Raw genomic sequence first — 19181 nt, 5'->3', positions numbered from 1 at the left:
AGTTTGGGGTAGATCAGATTGGAGTGGGGTTGAGTGGAGAGCGGGAGATTGGGGTAGGGTATAGTGGGATAGACTGGAGTGGAAAGGGGTAGAATGGTGTGGATTGGGGTAAATTTCAGTGCGATAGATTGGAGTGGTGAGGGAAGGGTTGGGTGTGGTGGGCGAGTGTGGTAGATTGGATTGGTGTAGGTTTGGGGTGAGTGGAGTTGCTTGGATTATGGTAGAGTGTAGTGGAATGGAGTGGGGTTGAGTGGAGTGAGATAAATTCGAAATGGGTAGAGTGGGGTAGAGTGTGGTGGATCTGGGTGGACTGGGATAGAGCAGGGTTGGGTGGAGTAGGGTAAAGGATAGGAGTGGGTAGGTTTGGTTTGATTGAAGTGGGGAAGATTGGAGTATACAACAAACAAACCTGTTGGATGGTAGTTAAAAGCAATCCAGAGGAGTTGCATTGAAGTGCAAATGACAACAATGGAAAAACAAGTACCTTAAATCTAGTGCTTGACTTGTAAAAAAAAAAAAACGTTCCAGGGCTCTTGTCAGGAGTGTACTACAGCTTGCACCACAAATGTCCCCTTCTATGCTGCCAATGATGGCAACTACTAACCATCACACTCCTACAAACGTGCTGTTGTGGGCATCATTAAATTAGCGAGACAGCGACACCTTGTGGCAGACTCTCACAAGCGCTGGTGTTGACAATTAAGGGCCAGTGCTGAGCACCAGAAACCACAGGCTCAAATTAAGCACTGCTTGCATCCCAGCACTAGCAGCGGCAATACACTAACCAAATTAAATCAATTAGTACTTAGTCCATGCTCTGGAGAAAGAAAAGGACGTGACCAGAGGCATATGGTGGCCAATTATGGGGCAGCTAAAAGAATAACAATTAAGCCATAAAATGGAACAAAATGAGCAGGCCCCAAACCCTGTACTGTATACACTACCCCTTGCATTGATTGATTGATAAAAATTTATAATGCGCAAAACAATAACCCGCAGGTATCAAGGCGCCTAACAATAACATCTAAAAAGGGAACGTATATCATTACACATAGGCTTGCAAGAAGAGGCGGGTTTTAAGGGCACTTCGGAAATTCTATAAGGAGGGTAGGGACCTAAGATCCAAAGGGAGATCATTCCACCACTTGGGGGCCAGGGTGGAGAAGGCCCTGCCACCCCACTTGGCTCTTCGTATACGGGGGACTGTGAGGAGCATTCCCAGGAATGTAATGGGAAATGATCGAGCCAATTCCCGTGTCGTGGTTCTTAGCAATGGCTCTATAGGTCATGCATAGTGCCTTAAACCGTACTCGATGCTCTACTGGTAGCCAATGCAGCGTTTTCCTAGCCAACGTGGGCGAGGAGCGTCTGGGGACATCCAGAACAAATCTGGCCGCAGCATTATGGACTACCTGCAAGCGCTGCAGCAGGCTCTTGTTCAGCCCCGCATACAGCGCATTACAGTAGTCCAGTCGTGAGCCAATAAATGCAACAGCTATTTGCTTTCTGGATTGCTGAGAGAGATATTTCCTAATTCTTCGCAGGGTGTGAATTATACCCCAGCAGGTAGAGATGGTTCTACTAACCTGTCTGCCCATATCCAGGGCAGGGTCTATCATCACCCCAAGATTCTTAGCAGATGTCGTGGGGGAAGGACATTCTCCTAGCGAGTCAGGCCACCAACTGGCTGACCAGATGTTCTCTTTCCCTCCGAACACCATCACCTCAGTCTTCTCCCCATTCAGTTTTAGTGAATTCTGAATCATCCACTGACCAACCGCCTCCATGCAAGATCTAAAGTTGGAGGCAGTTGGCACATCTGAATGGGAAAGCGAGACGAGGATTTGGGTGTCATCTGCATAGGAAACTACCTCCATCCCGAAAGTTCTAATTAGTCTGGCTAGTGGGGTCACGTAGATGTTAAATAGGGTCGGACTAAGAGCTGACCCTTGCGGGACCCCACACAGCACCGGTCGGGATGGAGATAGAAACTCCCCCAGCTTAACTCTTTGTTCCCTTCCGTCAAGGAAGGAAGTCAGAAGATCTAGAGCTGCGTCCTTCACCCCCACTTCCCTCAGACGAGCTGTAAGTACTGAGGGGGAGAGGGTATCGAAGGCCGCAGTTAGATGTAACAGAATCAGGAGGGTGGTCTGGCCCCCATCCACTTTCGTGCGGATCTTATCAAGCACAATAGTGAGGGCCGACTCAGTGCTGTGTTCCCTCCTGAATCTGTGCTGGGAAAAGTCCAGACATCCCGACTCTTCCACGAAGGCAGCGAGATGCTTGTTTAGATGTGCCTCAAGGATCTTCGCAGGGGCTGGAAGCAATGAGATAGGACGGAAGTTTTTTAGGACCTCCGGATCAAGGGAGGCCTTCTTTAGCAGAGGTTTCACTACTGCACTCTTCCATTCCGTGGGGAAGACACCGTCTCTCATAGCTAGATTCATAATTTCCAGCAGAGGCGGTAGGAGGGTTTCCCTACACTGCTTAATGATTTTCAGTGGGCAGGTATCTAAGGGGGAGCCAGATTTGATCTTATTAAGCAAGGTCTCCAGATCTTGTAAGGCCAGAGGGGGGAAAGAGTCCAGGGTGCTCAGAGGGGAGATGTCAAGGGTCGTCATATTCATCTCAACCCGGGCCGGGGGATCCCTGATAGAAGCTCTTTGTTCCTCAAGAGCCAGATAGATATCCTGTATTTTGGAATGAAAGAAGGAAGCGATTTTGTTACAAAGATCCTGAGAGGGTACAACAGGGTCAGGGGTTTGCAGGTTGACTAAGGAGTCAACAATTCTGAAAAGCTCCTTCGGCGATGAGAGTGGGGTTGTCACGGCCACAAAGTAATCTTGTTTGGCCCGCACAATCTCAGCCTTATATTTCCTGACCAGGAGTTTGTGAGCTTCCTTGTTCTTAAGGTCCCAGCCTGAGTGCCAGAGCCTCTCCATCCTCCTCACTTCTTGCCTGAGGAGCCTGAGGGATTCAGAAAACCAAGGGGCAGATGGTCTTTTTCTAGCCCGGCGGCGGGTCTGTGTTGGGGCCAATTCATTCAGGGCCTCAGTAATAACCTGTTCAAAATGACCAACCGCGGTCTGAACACTGTCCATGCCAGTGATAGAAAGACTAACAGCCCATGGTGCAAAGGAATCATTGCTGATATTCCTAAAGTTTCTGGCAGTTTCCACTGAGTGTTTCCCTATTTTACTTCCATGCATTAAAAGTGCATGTTTGCAGTTAGGGAGCAGAGAAGGAGACTACTCAAATGAAATCAATTAGTACCTGGTCCATACTCTGGAGAAATAAAAGGAAGTGACGTGAGGCATATTAAGGCCAATTAGGAGGCAGCTAAAAGAATGACTATCAAGCTATCAAATGGTAAATAAAGGGCGACCTCCAAGCCCTTCACTGTATACAATACCACTTCTAGCAGCAGCGAATTTATACTGTTATAAAATACCTAAAAATGGTTACCAAAAGTTGGCCAATGTGGATGAGGGAAGGGCCTTTTCTGCGTGTGCTGTTGGAGATCAATAAATAATTATCTGCTATCCCAGAATAACGGGGTGAAGCGTGAATTCTCCCTTTGATAAGATAGTGGTAAACATCCATATTTATTGTACAACCGTAATATGAATGAGTAAAGATAATATTTAGCTATGGAGTTTTAGGATATAGTCTTGTTCTGTTCAAGCCTTCTGGAACGCTCTGAAATTGAAATGAATATTTTCGAGCCATCTCTCTTAAATGAGTCTTATGTATCCTTATTACACAAGTTATCTGCTAAATGACAGTGCCACTTAATTCCGCTAAATTGCCAGTTTTTTCTCTGCCCTTCTCCTTCTAAGATCATTTAGGGGAAATCTGCAAGGCACATTTAGGACAGCTAAAAAAAATCATCCAAACCCTGCCAGACATTTATTTAATTTAAACAAATGCCACACACGTCGAGACTGCCTTCCTCCTGGGCAGCAGATTGCTCGGGTTTACTTCTCAGATTTTGTTTTAGTGAGAAATGAATCGTCCTTTTTGATCAGCATTGCAGTAATAGATCCAGTGCAGGCAAATGAGTTACATTTGTCCTGTGTTTTGGAGTGAATATAAATAATGTGCCCAATCAAGTCTACACAGGCTTAGGGGAGCGAGCCTGTCTGCCTGCTTCCTGTTCCTGTCAGAGACAGGAGAGCAGGAGAGCAGAAGGGGGACCCGGCAGGAAAGGAAGGTTTTAATTATTATTATTATTATTATTTTAATTATGACCCCCCCCTTCCCGCATGTCGGTGGCTACTGATCTCTCTCTCCCACACCATGCACATCTTATGCATGTAATAATATATGTACTTACTGCAGAGTTCTTCATCAGATCCATCCCCACAATCATCCACTAGATCGCAAAGCTGCTGCCTGTCCACGCAAGCCTTTGTGTCTCTGCACCAGAAATGTGTTGGCGCTTCGCAGCTGGCTGCTGCAGCTGGAAGTCCACAGCGCTCGAACACAATGTCATCCACCGCAGAGACGCCGTCATAGAATCCAAGGCTGATTTTCTTAAATGAGAGATGGAATGGTTCTTTGAGGCGGCCAAGCTGAGCGTAGCCCCTCGACCACTGATTCCCCTGGTTGTACAAAACTTTCCAGACCACGGTTGATTCATTCACGCCTTCAACATGAAGATGCATTTCTGCTGCCCCGACTGACAACCCATAGTTATAATACCTGTAGAAAAAGGAAACAAATATCCGCATAAACACAGATTTTAATTACACTTTTATATAACTATGCAATTATACATCTGCAGAATTGCTTTTCTAAATATTTTGTTTGAAACAATTTAAATATGTGCAGAAGATGTACCATTTTCATTAACCATGATCTTTTCTTTATTACATTCCTTACAACATGCCAGTGCATTCTTGCCCATCCTTATCTGAACCGAGATGCAGCCTCACAACATGTAAGGCCATAATAATTGTCATTCGTGGAAGTGACTTGAGGTTGGTCAGGACTAAAAGGGCAGCCACTGCATCTGCCCATGGCTTATTTCCCTGTAAATGCCTGGCTCCAAACCACATGCCCACCCAGAAACATGCCAGGTGGCCCTTGCTGTCATTGCCTAAAGGCCCATAGGAATGAATGGGGAGTCATTCCTTATTTGCGATTAGCAATTTGCTAATTGCAAATAAGGATGCGATTTCAAGGGTGTCAGGGGTGTCTAAAGGACACCCTGTAGCACCCCTGAAATGTAAATGTAGACTGATGTTGCGCACACACATGTCCAAAGGACATGTGTGTGTGTAACATACAACTTAGAAAAATGCACTAAAGTGCATTTTTCTAAGTTTTCGCTATTTACCACGAAGTCAGACTTCACGGTAAATAGCGGCCAAAAATAGCGATTTCGCAATTCAAAAATGGTTCATGAATTGCATTTAAGGAATCTCAAAAAGAGATTCCTTAAATGCAATTCCTCACAATTTAGCGATTTCGCAATTTGCGATTTTTGCATTTGTGGTGATGAATCCCAAATGCAAAAATTGCGCTCGCAAAGGGCCAGATTCTCAGAATCTGGCCCTTTGCGAGCCGATTTTCCGTTGATGAATCTGGCTGCAAGCCACTACTTTTTAGCATGACGTTAAAATTAAAATGAATCATTACTGTGTCTTACCAAAAGGATTCCTCGTCTAAATGCAGGCCATATTTAAGCAGCACGAACTTAAGGAGATAATGTAATCCTTAACGGGCGTTTATTAGGTTTTAAACAACTTTTTATCCTTAAATATCGTATTCCCTTATTATGCGCTATTTGTATGTGATGCTATTAGCGGAATAAAGGTCTGTACCTAGGCTTGTTTTTAAAAGAGCGTGAGGAAATAATGTAAGCAAGGATACAGAAACCAAGTTAATGGTTTTTTTCTATTCTCTCACATGTGTAAATATTTAAATATCCGACTGACATATGACTTTATTGTTGTATGTCCATCATTGTAATTATTTTTATTTATAAAACAATAAATACAATTGTTTGGCGAGTAATTGTTAATAAATGGAATGACATCAAAACAACAAATTTGAATAAGGTTAATCATAGATATGAATTTTGTCCATTTGAAATAAAGATAGCGCCAAAAACATTAAGCACCAAATGCAATCAAAAGGTTGTGGTAGATTGTGAACTAGGCATGATTTGATGCACATCGTGATGAATGTGGATCAGATGTAGGAAATTGGATTAACCTGGTTGGAGTTCTTACTTTGGGACTTGGGGGTCCATTATGATGACGGGCGGACTTAGTCCGCCCGCCATCACATCGGGACTCGGGACCGCCCGCCTTAAGGGCGGGGGTCCCGACCAGGGCATTAGGATGCGCCCGCCACACAGGCGGGCGCATCCTGTATGGGTGCTATTGCGGCGGGCGGAGCAGAAATCTCCGCCCGCTGCCATGTGTAAAGTGCACGTTGTGCATTTCAATGCACAACATGACAGGCACAGCGAGGTGCCTGTTATGTTGTGCATTGAAATGCAGGGGGGTACCATAGGTACCCACCATGTGCACCCCCCACCCCCACGGAGTCCCTGGGGGCCCGCAACGGGCCCCTGCAGGGGGACTCCGCCTGCCTTTCCGTGGCGGCATTGCCGCCACGGAAAGGCGTGCCAGAATGCGCTTTGTAATATGTCTGGCGGTGTCTAACAGACACCGCCACCATATTAAACATATTCCGCCCCGGCCGCAAGGCCAACGGGGCGGAAAACAGGCGGGCGGTGATTTTCACCGCTGCGGTCCCCCCCGCCATCCTAATATGGCGGGGGGGATTTGGCAATGGATGTCGGGCGGATTGCCTCCGCCAGGCCAGCGGTGGCTACCGCCAGCCTGGTGGAGGCAGTCCGCCCGACATCATAATGGACCCCTTAGTCTCAAAATTAAAGCTCAATCTCTTTTTTTAATAATTCTTTTTATTGATATTCAAAACAACCAGCTTCCCAAATCATGCTGTCACAGCATAATGAGGTTTTTGCACAGAAATATTGACGAAGTATCAACCCCTCTCCCCCCTCCCACCTCCCCATCACAGGATACAGATTCATAGACTCAGCGCTTTTACAGCCCATCCATTCTCGGCACGCTGTTTAAAATTCGTTTTCCCCATATATTATATTGCTACCCATGTCCTAGTCTCAGGCCTTCTAACCTCTGTAAATTCTCCTGTCTCCCCACACTCTTTCTCGTTTCTTTTTTGGGGCTACCTCTAGCTATATAGACAACTTGCTCCATCCTCTGGCACCAGTCAGGGTCCCTCTCCCAGTCTTCAAATGTTGTTATGTTCACTGTCCCATGCTCTAGCAATATTTTATTTTGTCACCCCCTGCCATTCTAAGCCAGATCTCTTTGGGCCTAGGCCAATCTTGTTCAGATTTAATTCTCAGGAGTAGCCATTTGAGTTCCACAGGGACTACCAGGTTTGACACCCTCGCCATCACTGCTGTGCCTTGTGCCCAGTAGGGTTGGATCTGTGAACAGTCCCAGTGGGTGTAAAAAAAGGATCCTTCTGTCCCTTCTGCACTGAGGAGAGTCTTCCTTTCCCGGGCTGTATAAAAGGGTCCACGCGTAATATGCTCTGTGGAATATCTTATGTTGGATCAGCCTAAATCGCACTCTGGTTGACAGTTGTCGGAGGCTTGAAGGGCTTCGGTCCAGTCATCATCGTCATTTAAGCTCAAAATATTCAGTAGGGCAAGGGAATAGGCTGTGACCGAAGAAGGCTCCACAAGGTCAGATCACCATTGGACCCGTTACCAGTGAAGTTGTTGGTTTTGGTGGGAAAATCTCAGAGCAGGAGAAATTCCAGTTTCACACCCAGGGAAGTCCACTTACTTCCCACATACTTTTTGGCACTTCACCCTGTTAAGAATTCTACATTTGAACTTAGTCACTTTTTGGAGCTCTGAATCCAGCACTAGATGAATGCCCTGGGTGGTGAAAATGGTAATTGGATGGACAGATGGGCATATGAATAATTTATGCATGGATGAATAGATGGTAGAGTGAGTGCAGGTAGATGGATAGATGTTCTGGCTGGTGTTTATTTTTTATTTTATTTAAAATAGGTGATGGTGGCTAAAGGCACAACATTGCTTAATTAATAGCTACTGGTGGGTTTGTTGAGTTACAGATGTGGGATTTCAATGTCCAAAATATCACCTGCTAGAAGGTAATGTGTGCTTGTGGCCGGGCTCACGTACAGGCTGTAGGCAAGCAGTAGAACTGCAGGCAGTCCATTGCTAATTGCTTGCAACACATCAAAGCAGGCGAGACCATACATTTCTTGAAGTGCAAAGCTAGTCGTTTACTGTGTGAGCCCAGCCAAGCTGACCAGAAATGCCTCAGTTTGAGTTTGGTGGGGATAAAGGTCAGGAAGCGGAGGCACCTAAGGCAGTTTGGCTAAGGTCTGGGCCAGGGCAGCAGTGTGGGAAGAAGTGAAAAGAGGCCTGGTCCTCCAAAGTAAGGGTTGGTGATGCCCACTGGCAACCACTAGCACAAATGAAGTTCTGGCTCCAATGAATGGATGAATCAAACTCAGAATTGACAGTCTCTGACTAACTGGATTCAGAGTATTCACAGCGCGTCTTACTGATATTTAAAGGAGAAGAAATAGGTAGGGTGGTTAAAAAAAAAAAAACAGCGAGTTGACTATTAAAATGTCCCACTGGAAGACATACTTACAAGCAAGCAACAATGTATTGTGAATGGCAAAATCTTGTAACACATCATATTTATGCAGCAGCACATGTCATCCACAATACGTGAGGTTGTATACACTGGCGTAACGAAACACGAGGGGTCCTCCCTGCAAGGCCCGAGTGCTGTGCTGAGGGGGCACCCTGGAGCTTGGGGCCTGCCACACCGCGGGGGCTGCGGGGGCCTGTGTTATGCCCCTGGTTGTATCTTTTTTTCATTTTTGAACCAAAACAAATACTATATAAAACTGAAGCACATGACTCAGAATAAATCAGCATTTAAATTTAACATACTGATTGTTCAGTGTGTGGACCCCTTATATGCCATATCAACTGTGCTGCTGGTACAAAAGTAAAACATAAACACAACAGAGTGGCTTCTGTGGAACTACCATTCAAATGACTGCTGGTTGCTAAAAGGAGAAACCAACGTGGAGAAAACATTACTGATATGCATCTCTGTGTCACAACTATGCGCTTCTTTGCTAGTGAAACAAATAAGCGACAATTGGTTACACACACTCACAGCAGGCACATGGCTTAGAAGAGGAGCTTTAAGGGGTCTGTAATGGTATTAAAAGGCACTCATCAAGGATAAACATACTTGCAAGACCACCTTGGAAATAATGTGTTCTTATGTAAATAGGTGTCTTCTTCCTTTGTGGTGCCATGTGCTTCTAGCAGCCCAAAAAATGGCTGAGACACAGAACATATATATTTAAAACAATTTCTGAATTAGAATGCCCCCCAGCTGTCTTGTCAAAGGGTGGACAATAAGGTAGAGAAAACGAAAACCCACTGGTTATAAACAGGGTAAAGAGAATGTCCCATCCCTCCTCTCCACATGGGACCAAGGGCCAGTGCTGCTCTGTAATTGGGAGAAGTTACCTCCCACAGACTTGAAAGGGTTACGTGCATTAAAGAAGCAGCAGACACAGCACAGGCAAAACAAGCAACTTCAAAATTAACAAACGAGGGAGGTAGAGCAATAGAAGTAGGATTCTTACTCCACAGACTTATACGCATAAACAAAAGGAATCCTACTAGCAGGAAAGTGTTTCCCAACCAGGTATGGGAGCACGTAGTGTTTTGTAAAATACCCCTCACACACCAAAAGGCCCCTTGGTGTCATGCTTCATCATTGGGGGTCTTCGCACCCCTCTAACGGGATGCGGCGTGCTGCGACCTACCACTACGCGGGAGCACTGATAACGATGACTATGTGTGGTGTGTGTGGTGCAAGTGATAGGGATATTAATGTGAGTGGTGGGTTTCAGTGAAGAGTTAAAAAGTACCTGGCTCGTGGGTGTCTTGGAATTTTTTTTATTCACAACCCCGAGCTGGCACTTCTAAAAGAAGTGAAGTGCGAGGTAGAATCTGTCGTGATTATGGACAGTACCTCATGTGTGCGTCGACATGTTTCGGAGCATGTGCTCCTTCTTCAGGACGGGAGCACAACTTCCCCACCTTACTCACGTTTCACTAGTTTGTTACTCAAAAGTTTTGTGATGCTTAACAAAAAGTGAAAAAAAAAATTTAAGTGTTTAAAAAGGCTATAATGTGCCTACGGCGGTTTTTGGCTCAGGATACATGAATTCGCATGACCTGAAAAAGAAAAACATGAAAAATAAATGGTCACCCTAGTTATGGGTAGTCCAGACAGGTGCAGTCACCTGGAACGAACCATTAGCACAGTTGGCCCTGTAAAAGAAAAAACTCACAGGACATACAACATAGAGAACACGCATGATTGTCTTAAAATTGAATATCAAGGAAGTTTGGGTCATACTTAATAGATACAAGTTGCTTGCTTCATGAGCACTCAGCAAATGACTGATTTTGAGTTTACACTGAAACAAAGCAAAACTAACAAATTAAATAAAGATAAAGCCAAATTCACACCAGAGGGGGCTTACCCCTATACAAAACCTGACTATGTTCCCAAAAACTCCAACAGCGATATTGACAGTGATGGTTCTGATAATGGTTCCTCTGGTTCCAATTCAAGCGGGAACAAAGGGTACAGACCACGGAGAGGTGGTTGGAGACAAAGGAGACAGCAATTCACTAGACAAAGAGGGTGGAGAGGTTATCAACCCCAACCCCAGTATCCACCATACTTGGGCCCACCACAATTTACCCCTTTTCAATTTGGACCACCGATTGCAGGACCCAATTATCAACAGTGGAACCCAGAGTATAATGAAGGTTTCTACGACCAGCAACCTTTTTTAGGCACACGCCCCGGAACGCGAGGGAGAAACAGAAAAGGCAACAACGTTGCATGGGAGGATCAACAGGAACAGAACAACTCCCGGACCACGAGGAGCATGACAGGATCCCTCCCGAACCACCCATCGACAAGCAAGAGGGGGACCTAGTGGTCAATTTGACCCCCTGGCCTCTGACTGAGATTCAGAAGAACGTGCTAAATAAAGGACTAGGTTTTGTGCCTACGCACAAACCAGACATTTTCAGATTAAACATGGAAATGAAAGATTTTGTGAGGAAGCTGAAACTACAAGCCTTTTTCCAGGATAAACCGTCCACTCGAGGAACAACAGACACGGGATTACGGCCAAAATCACCATTCACCCCTCCTGACTCCTCATTACCTATTGAAGTCTTAACCTTTGAGAAAGCAATCATGACGGAAGTCAACAAAATCAACCTGTCAGAAACCAGGGATTTTCATAACACCAGTAAACATGAGCAACAAGCCACAAGGGAACTGGCAGACAACAACGAAATAACCATAAAACCGGCAGACAAGGGTGGCACCATTGTTGTACAGACAACTGAGGCATATGACACAGAGTGTTTGAGATTACTATCAGATACACGGAACTACACTGTCCTACAGGATGATCCTACTGAGAGACTTCGCACCAGAATAGGGGGCATGATTGAAGAAGGGCTTGCGCATGACTGGTTGAGCAAAAATGAGGCAGAGTTCTTACAACAACCAACACCACGCATCCCCTATTTTTATTGCATCCCCAAAATCCATAAAAACATGACCAATCCGCCTGGTAGACCGATTGTGTCTGGCATTGGTTCTATTCCTGAGCCACTTTCCAAGTTTGCGGATGCGTTTTTACGCCCATTGGTTCAGTCGACTAATACTTACCTAAAGGACACCAAGTCAGTTCTACAACTACTAGAGGACAGAGACTTCGACCCAACAAACCAACTCCTGATGAGTTTGGACGTGGAAAGATGGGTTTTTCGTCTGGGCACACACACCCATGGACTCAATGATGACGTCCCCTGGGCTCAGCTATCCCACTAACAATGACGCCAACACGAACCATGTGTGTAAAACATTCACGGACTGTGATATCCATGATCACCAGATCAACAAGGGGTTATGAAAAACTAATAATATAGACCTAAACGACCGTGTCTATAAACGAACATGTTACTGAACATAGTGGATTTACACCACAGCACTCCATGCTCATTGGAGAACAATACTCATGCCTACCATGTGTGCCTAAAATTCCAAGAGCGGTATGTCTCATTTTGAAATATAATTATTGGTTCACGTTCGCTGTTAAAAACATACCACACCCCATTTACTGACTATGTTTAACTGTGCTCATAGTCATCCTTTTGCCAATACTTAATTCTGCACAATTGTAATCATCACAGTGAAACAGACCCAATACTATTTTACCGTGATCGGCACTAGAATTATATAAATAATAAACCCCCGACCTATGAGACCGCCCCCGTATACCTAGGGGGATAACAGACAGGAGCACGCATGCGCCTGATCTAGCGTCTCCCCAGCGCACATGCGCGCTACATAAAATGCTTAGAGAGCATGCGCTAAGGAGAGAAGATAGGCGGCAGCGCACGCACATACAAGGGGCAACAACACAAACCGGTCCGAGCGGATCTGCCTTATAAGGACCTATAATTAGTCCCTTAACCGGTGATTGAATAGGCGGATAGCCCTTATTTGGGCATAACACCGCACCCGCCTGATTGGTATTATCGGCCATACTAATTAAGATCACCGGGTATAAATACCACCCACAGTAGCTTCTGACAACCATACGAACGGAGCAGCGTGTAGGGTAAGACGGTGGACAACTCGTCCCCAGTTTGTGAGTATACTGCAGGCTAAACCAAGGCTTTCCTTATGACAAAGTGAGTAAGAAATGATCATTAAAAACTCGTTTTTATTTTTATTTTATTTATTTTTTCCACTTAGATTGCACAAAGTAGCAATCACCCCCGAGACGTTCTTGAGTGCTCATGAAGCAAGCAACTTGTATCTATTAAGTATGACCCAAACTTCCTTGATATTCAATTTTAAGACAATCATGCGTGTTCTCTATGTTGTCTGTCTTGTGAGTTTTTTCTTTTACAGGGCCAACTGTGCTAATGGTTCATTCCAGGTGACTGCACCTGTCTGAACTACCCATAACTAGGGTGACCATTTCTTTTTCATGTTTTTCTTTTTCAGGTCATGTGAATACATGTATCCTGAGCCAAAAACCGCTGTAGGCACATTATAGCCTTTTTAAACACTTAGGGGCAGATTTATGAGGCCCTTGCGCCACGTTTACGCCGCTGTTGCGTCACGCAAGGCGGCGTAAACGTGGCGCATACTTACGAGGCATTTACAACGTGACGCATCTATGGAGATGCGTCACGGTGTAAGGCCCTGCGCCACATGAAACCTGCGTCAGGTTTCATGTAGGCGTTACGGTGCAGGGGTGGGCGTTCCGTCGCAGGAACGCCCCTGGAAAGTGACTCAGTGAAATCTACAAGATTTCACTGAGTCACTTTCTACGTCAATTCCTTACGCCTGCTTGAAGCAGGCGTAAGGGTGATGTACCATGCAATGTAGGGGTGGCCCCTGTGCATTGCAGAAGTCACGTCGCACTTGCGACATGACTCCAGCAATGCACCGCCCGTACGCCGAAAGATGCGTCACGCATCTTCCCTGCCTTGCACCATGGTGCGCCGCATTGTGGCGGAGCTGTGGCGCACTGTGGCGCACATTAACTGGCGCATCCCTGGGGATGCGCCAGTTAACGTAAATCTGCCCCTTACATTTTTTTTTCCACTTTTTGTTAAGCATCACAAAACTTTTGAGTAACAAACTAGTGAAATGTGAGTAAGGTGGGGAAGTTGTGCTCCCGTCCTGAAGAAGGAGCACATGCTCCGAAACATGTCGACGCACACATGAGGTACTGTCCATAATCACGACAGATTCTACCTCGCACTTCACTTCTTTTAGTAGTGCCAGCTCGGGGTTGTGAATAAAAAAATTTCCAAGACACCCACGAGCCAGGTACTTTTTAACTCTTCACTAAAACCCACCACTCACATTAATATCCCTATCACTTGCACCACACACACCACACATAGTCATCGTTATCAGTGCTCCCGCGTAGTCGTAGGTCGCAGCACGCCGCATCCCGTTAGAGGGGTGCGAAGACCCCAATGATGAAGCATGACACCAAGGGGCCTTTTGGTGTGTGAGGGGTATTTTACAAAACACTAAATGCTCCCATACCTGGTTGGGCAACACTTTCCTGCTAGTAGGATTCCTTTTGTTTATGCGCAAAACAAGCAACTAGGCAGAAGGCCGAAGGTGCAGTACAATGGGAAGGAATGGGACAGTAAAAAGAAACAATTCGTTAGCAACATACCTTGTTAGCACGAATCATCACGCTCACTTATGACAGCCTCAGTGTACACTGAGACACCGGTCCATAATAATACAGAAATGTACAAATGGTGTGACTGAACTCCATAAACCTGGCTCGCCCAATGCCAGGAGATCATTTCTTGCTTCTCCTTGTGACGTTGGGATCTGATTTTTCCCTCTTTCGTGGATACGGAAGGAACCGGGCGAGGGCACACCAGTCACAACTGGTTCTACACTGGCTGCCCCTTTGCCCGTATCCCATTAACGTATGTACAGCCTCTAGATGTGAAGTTGGGCAGGAGGGGACACAGCCTTGCACTGTGTTGGGCCTGAGTAGTCACACGAGCTGTGCTACTGCAGCTGTACCTTCAGATTAACCAAATCCTGAAAGAAGCTGCAATCTAAGCAACTGCATGCGGCTACTAAATTAAACTGGGTTCTTCAGGTGGCACCAGTCTTTAGTGTGGATTCTTTCTGGAACTTTTCATTACGTAGTGAATTGTATTACTGTCAACTTCAAAACAAGCAGCTTTGGGTGCCAGTTCGTAAATTCAACTCTCTAAAAATGGCAAAACTCTGTCCGGTGGCTCCTGTCCACAAACCAGAAAGTGTTAATGCAGGAACAATGTTAACCTCAATGTCTCTTGCAGCACATCCGGCTCTTCCCCCTCTCTCTCCTGCTGAAGGGAAAGATCACAGGTGAAGCATGTGGAAAGAAAATAAAGAGCCCTCCCTAGCAAACACCAGATAATCACGCAAAGTGTAATGGTACAGTGCTTGGCCCCTGCTCCATGGGAGGAAGGAAAGACAAAACGGAGGGACAAAGAGGCATGACTGACCACTAGCAAGCAATAATTTTTCAAGGACACTGAAGCAAACAAATTAAAAGCAGATAGATGGCTGTAAGCCCTCAAAGAAGTATACTAGAGTATACAAGAGGTCTCAAATACTCAACCTAAAATGGGGAGAGAAACAGATTGAAACCTATAAGTTAAGTAACTGAGCCGCACATGGGCTTGCCTTTCATTCCTGGTGGATCTCAGGCTGTTAAACAAGATACTATATCTAAGAATGTCAAATGCCACTGAGGGTCAAGCATCTGTAGCCTCCCATATTGTCCCATATCTTGCCAAGTGAGCAGCAGATCCAAAGTTGCTTCAAACACACATTCTATGCTATGTCCAATGCTCAAACCAGCTCCAGCTTGCCTTATATTGAACAACACTTACAATATGGTTGAAAACATTATTGTACATATGATAAGAACATCATAGATTTTTACCACATTAACAAAGTTTGATCATAGTTTTTAAAATTCTCATAATATTTGAAAGTTTAAAATGCATTGAATTCAGATTTGTTTAGTTTAGGTGGTAACATGTTGAACAACCAACACCACTGAATATGTATATTAGAAATGACAATGATAGATTATTAAAAGTTTTGGCGCTAACAACAAAACACTTACCAGAAATACACTGTGCAGGAAGCGCCAGCCTGATTGAACTTCCGACTTTGTAATTCTGCAACCTGTGTCAGTCTGGTGCTGTTTTTCAGTATGAACATGAAATGCCCTGAGGGGAAACAAAGTTTATATCAGTGTGCAACCAAAATCAGTCAAATATGTTTAAGAATGACATAGTTAAAAAGGAAACGCAGCTGCTTATTGCTGCTCTGCCTAATGCATTTTTGCTAACAAAAGTAATCATGGTATATCACCAAAACAGGTTCCCCTTTTTGAAGAATAGCTGTATTTGCACTGATTTTAGTTTAACATATGTGTAATCGGAGGCATGGCCGAACCACCCACAAGATGGCCACAGGTCCGTGAAGCTCCATGCAGTGTAGTAGAGCATTCTCTTCACTCTGCTGTGTTCCCTTCTAATATGTTTTCTGAGGACTTTAGGTGTTTTTTTTCTTTACTATTTGTTCAGAGAATACATGAAGAGGAATGTTGACACTTTGATTTAAGGACTCCTTCAGGATTCAGCCTTCTATGCCATTCTTCTTACTTTTTACCTGTTTCAAAGGCTGTGGAAGTAACTAAAACCCGACATCTACATTTCAAAAAGGTTTTTTTTAGCTCCTGCGACAATTTGCCTTATTTTACCTCTTGCATGTTGCTAGTCCAAGTTATTCTGAACATTTCAGTCCTTCCTCTATAACTCGTGCTATATCAATTATTGCTTTTTGGATTGCGTTTGAGGCCTTTGGCAACGGACTTCCTCTTGCTGTTTTTTTTCATTTGAGATTCTTCTCCTGTGACCTTAAACTTGGTGCTCCTTATGCTTATGGAGTCATCTTCATCTAGTCAAAAGGTTCTCACTTCATCTGCAACCATGTCTTCCTTCCGCAAGGACTCCGACACCGCTACAAAGCGACAAAAGAAAGATCCTGGTTCTTCTACAAAGTCTCCCTACCTTTCACTTTAGATGACCTTATGGAGGAAATTAAGCTCCTGAACCCTTTTGGTTATGGAAACCAACACCACACTTTAATGTATTGAGGAGAAATGGTTTAAAGTCTGAGTGTCAGATGTTGAGTAATGGGTTAGTGATGTACAGGATGTGGCTACCAAGATTGAAGAAATGTCTCAGGAGAGAGCACTCTTAAAAGAACAAACAGAGGATTTGCCTTTTTTAGGATCCACATTCCTAAGTTGGTTGGCCTTAAGGAAGGAACACATCTTAATCTACAATGTGTACATTGAATTGGCCCTAAACCTGTTGAAACTTCAACTTCTGACCTTCCTAGAGGAATAATTGTTCTTTTTTTTGGAATATACTGAGCTACGTATGGTTTTATCGGTGGCCAAGCAAAGGAAACAAATGTTATGGTGTGGTCAGAGGGTCTTTCTCTCCTAGGATAGGATGTGGCATGTACAACTGCCACTCGCCAAAAAGAGTTTCTCTCCTTCCGCCCTGCCCTACGATCCGTGAATGCACGATATGGTCTTGTGCATCCATGCTTCTTCAAAGTCACCTATAAGGAACAGACTTTCTCATTTGATTACCCAGATGACTTGAGGAAATGTATTTTTCAATATAAGGGTGAAGCAATGGATCCTGGACAAACATGAACTTTTTCTTTTATTGTTACTTAGGGGCCCATTATGATGTCGGGCGGATTACCTCCGCCAGGCTGGCGGTAGCCACCACCGGCCTGGCGGAGGCAATCCGCCTGACATCCTTTGCCCAATTCCCCCCGCCATATTAGGATGGCGGGGGGACCGCGGCGGTGAAAAACACCGCCCGCCTGTTTTCCGCCCCAGCTGCAAGGCGACCGGGGCGGAAATTGTTTAATATGGTGGCGGCATATTGGCAAGCCTTTCCGTGGTGGCAATGCCGCCATGGAAAGGCAGGCGGTCTTTGGTTTGGGGGCCCCCTGCGGGCCCCCCTGGTGATCGCCGAGGTGTTTGGTACAAAGGGGGGGTACCTGTGGTACCCCCTGCATTTGCATACACCAAGCAGTAGGCACCGCGGGGTGCCTGCCGCTTCGTGTATGCAAATGCGTGCATTTGCTTTTCAGATTGTGGCGGGTGATGCAGTGAGCACCACCCGCCACAATGTTAAAATGAGGATTGCGCCCGCCACTGTGACGGGCGCATCCTAATGAACATTTCGGGACCCCCGCCCTTGAGGCGGGCGGTCCCGTTTCCCGATAGACCCGCCCGCCATCCTAATAGCCCCCTTAGTTTCTATTATGGTTTTGTTTTATCTCCCTTCCTTTGAATTTAACATGCTTAATCCTTCTGGGTGATAATTATATTGTTAATAATGTTATTGTATGTATTTTAACACATTCTGGGTTAGTGTTTATACTGTTACTTAATTTGTTTTCCCACTTAACTCTCTTATTATCCCTTTACAAATGTCTTTGTCTAGTCCGGATTCCATTCCTTGTTGTATTTTCTCCTCCGTACTTCCCTTCCTAGACCTAATGTTTACATATTATCCCTAATTGTTGATAAGTGTTATTTATTGGCCATTTATGCACTTTTATTCTTTATTTATTTAATTGCACTACTTGTCTCTTTTTGGTCTTACTCATATGTTTCACTGCTGTCTCTTTCTGTTTTTCTTATATATCGACTAGCTTACCCGTCGCACGTTGCTGCGATCTCCGAGGAAAGGAAATTTAATTTAACTCGTTATGATAACATTCAATTTACATTGTGTCATTTTTATTGAAACTTATTCATTTTAATATGGAAAACATTTCAAAGTGTCGTTTTAATTCTATTTATTTATTCGAGTGCTTGAGGATACACGATTTGTTGTTTTTCCGTCTGGTGCGTACATCAGTATTCGAAAGATTATGAGTGCCCTGGGGGGCCAATATTTAATAAACTTTTATGCCAGAAACCTTTGCGAGAGTGTACTCAACAACTTCCCAAAGTTTCATGGCGATCGGATGAATGGTGTAGTAATGCATAAAGGACAAACAGACAGACAGACACACAGACATACATTCATTTTTATAAATATAGATAAAACTTGTGTAATCAAAATGAAAATGGTTTTTTATCCACCAAACAATTTATGACCAAATATGTGTACAATGTATCCTTGCTTATGCACCCTGCACGAAAGCCAGACCCCAGTACATCCCGGTGTCCAATGTTAACTCCTCTGACGTAGTATCCATGGTCTACACTTCTCACACCCCTCTTTATCAGCAATATATAGTATAATAACCCCATTGTGTGCAGTGCTCTCTTGCTATGTAGGTAGGTTTGTGCCATTTAATTCAAATGCATACAAATTGACTATGCAGCAGGTCGCAAAT

General features: G+C 44.7%; 1 protein-coding gene across 1 annotated transcript in view; it reads right to left on the bottom strand.

Annotated features, from left to right (window-relative positions):
* The window catches only part of MALRD1 (MAM and LDL receptor class A domain containing 1), a 2679189-nt gene that overhangs the window by 2187004 nt on the left and 473004 nt on the right, over positions 1–19181 (bottom strand). The window contains exons 11-12 of the mRNA XM_078663745.1: positions 15862–15967; positions 4337–4704 (exon numbers count right to left, since the gene is read on the bottom strand). Of these exons, the coding sequence (XP_078519871.1) occupies positions 4337–4704; positions 15862–15967 (474 nt within the window). The remainder of the gene's footprint in view (positions 1–4336; positions 4705–15861; positions 15968–19181) is intronic.

Source organism: Lissotriton helveticus, chromosome 10 (genome assembly GCF_964261635.1).
Source record: "Lissotriton helveticus chromosome 10, aLisHel1.1, whole genome shotgun sequence".
Lineage (NCBI taxonomy): Eukaryota > Metazoa > Chordata > Amphibia > Caudata > Salamandridae > Lissotriton > Lissotriton helveticus.
This window is presented reverse-complemented; position numbering and strand designations above follow the sequence as displayed.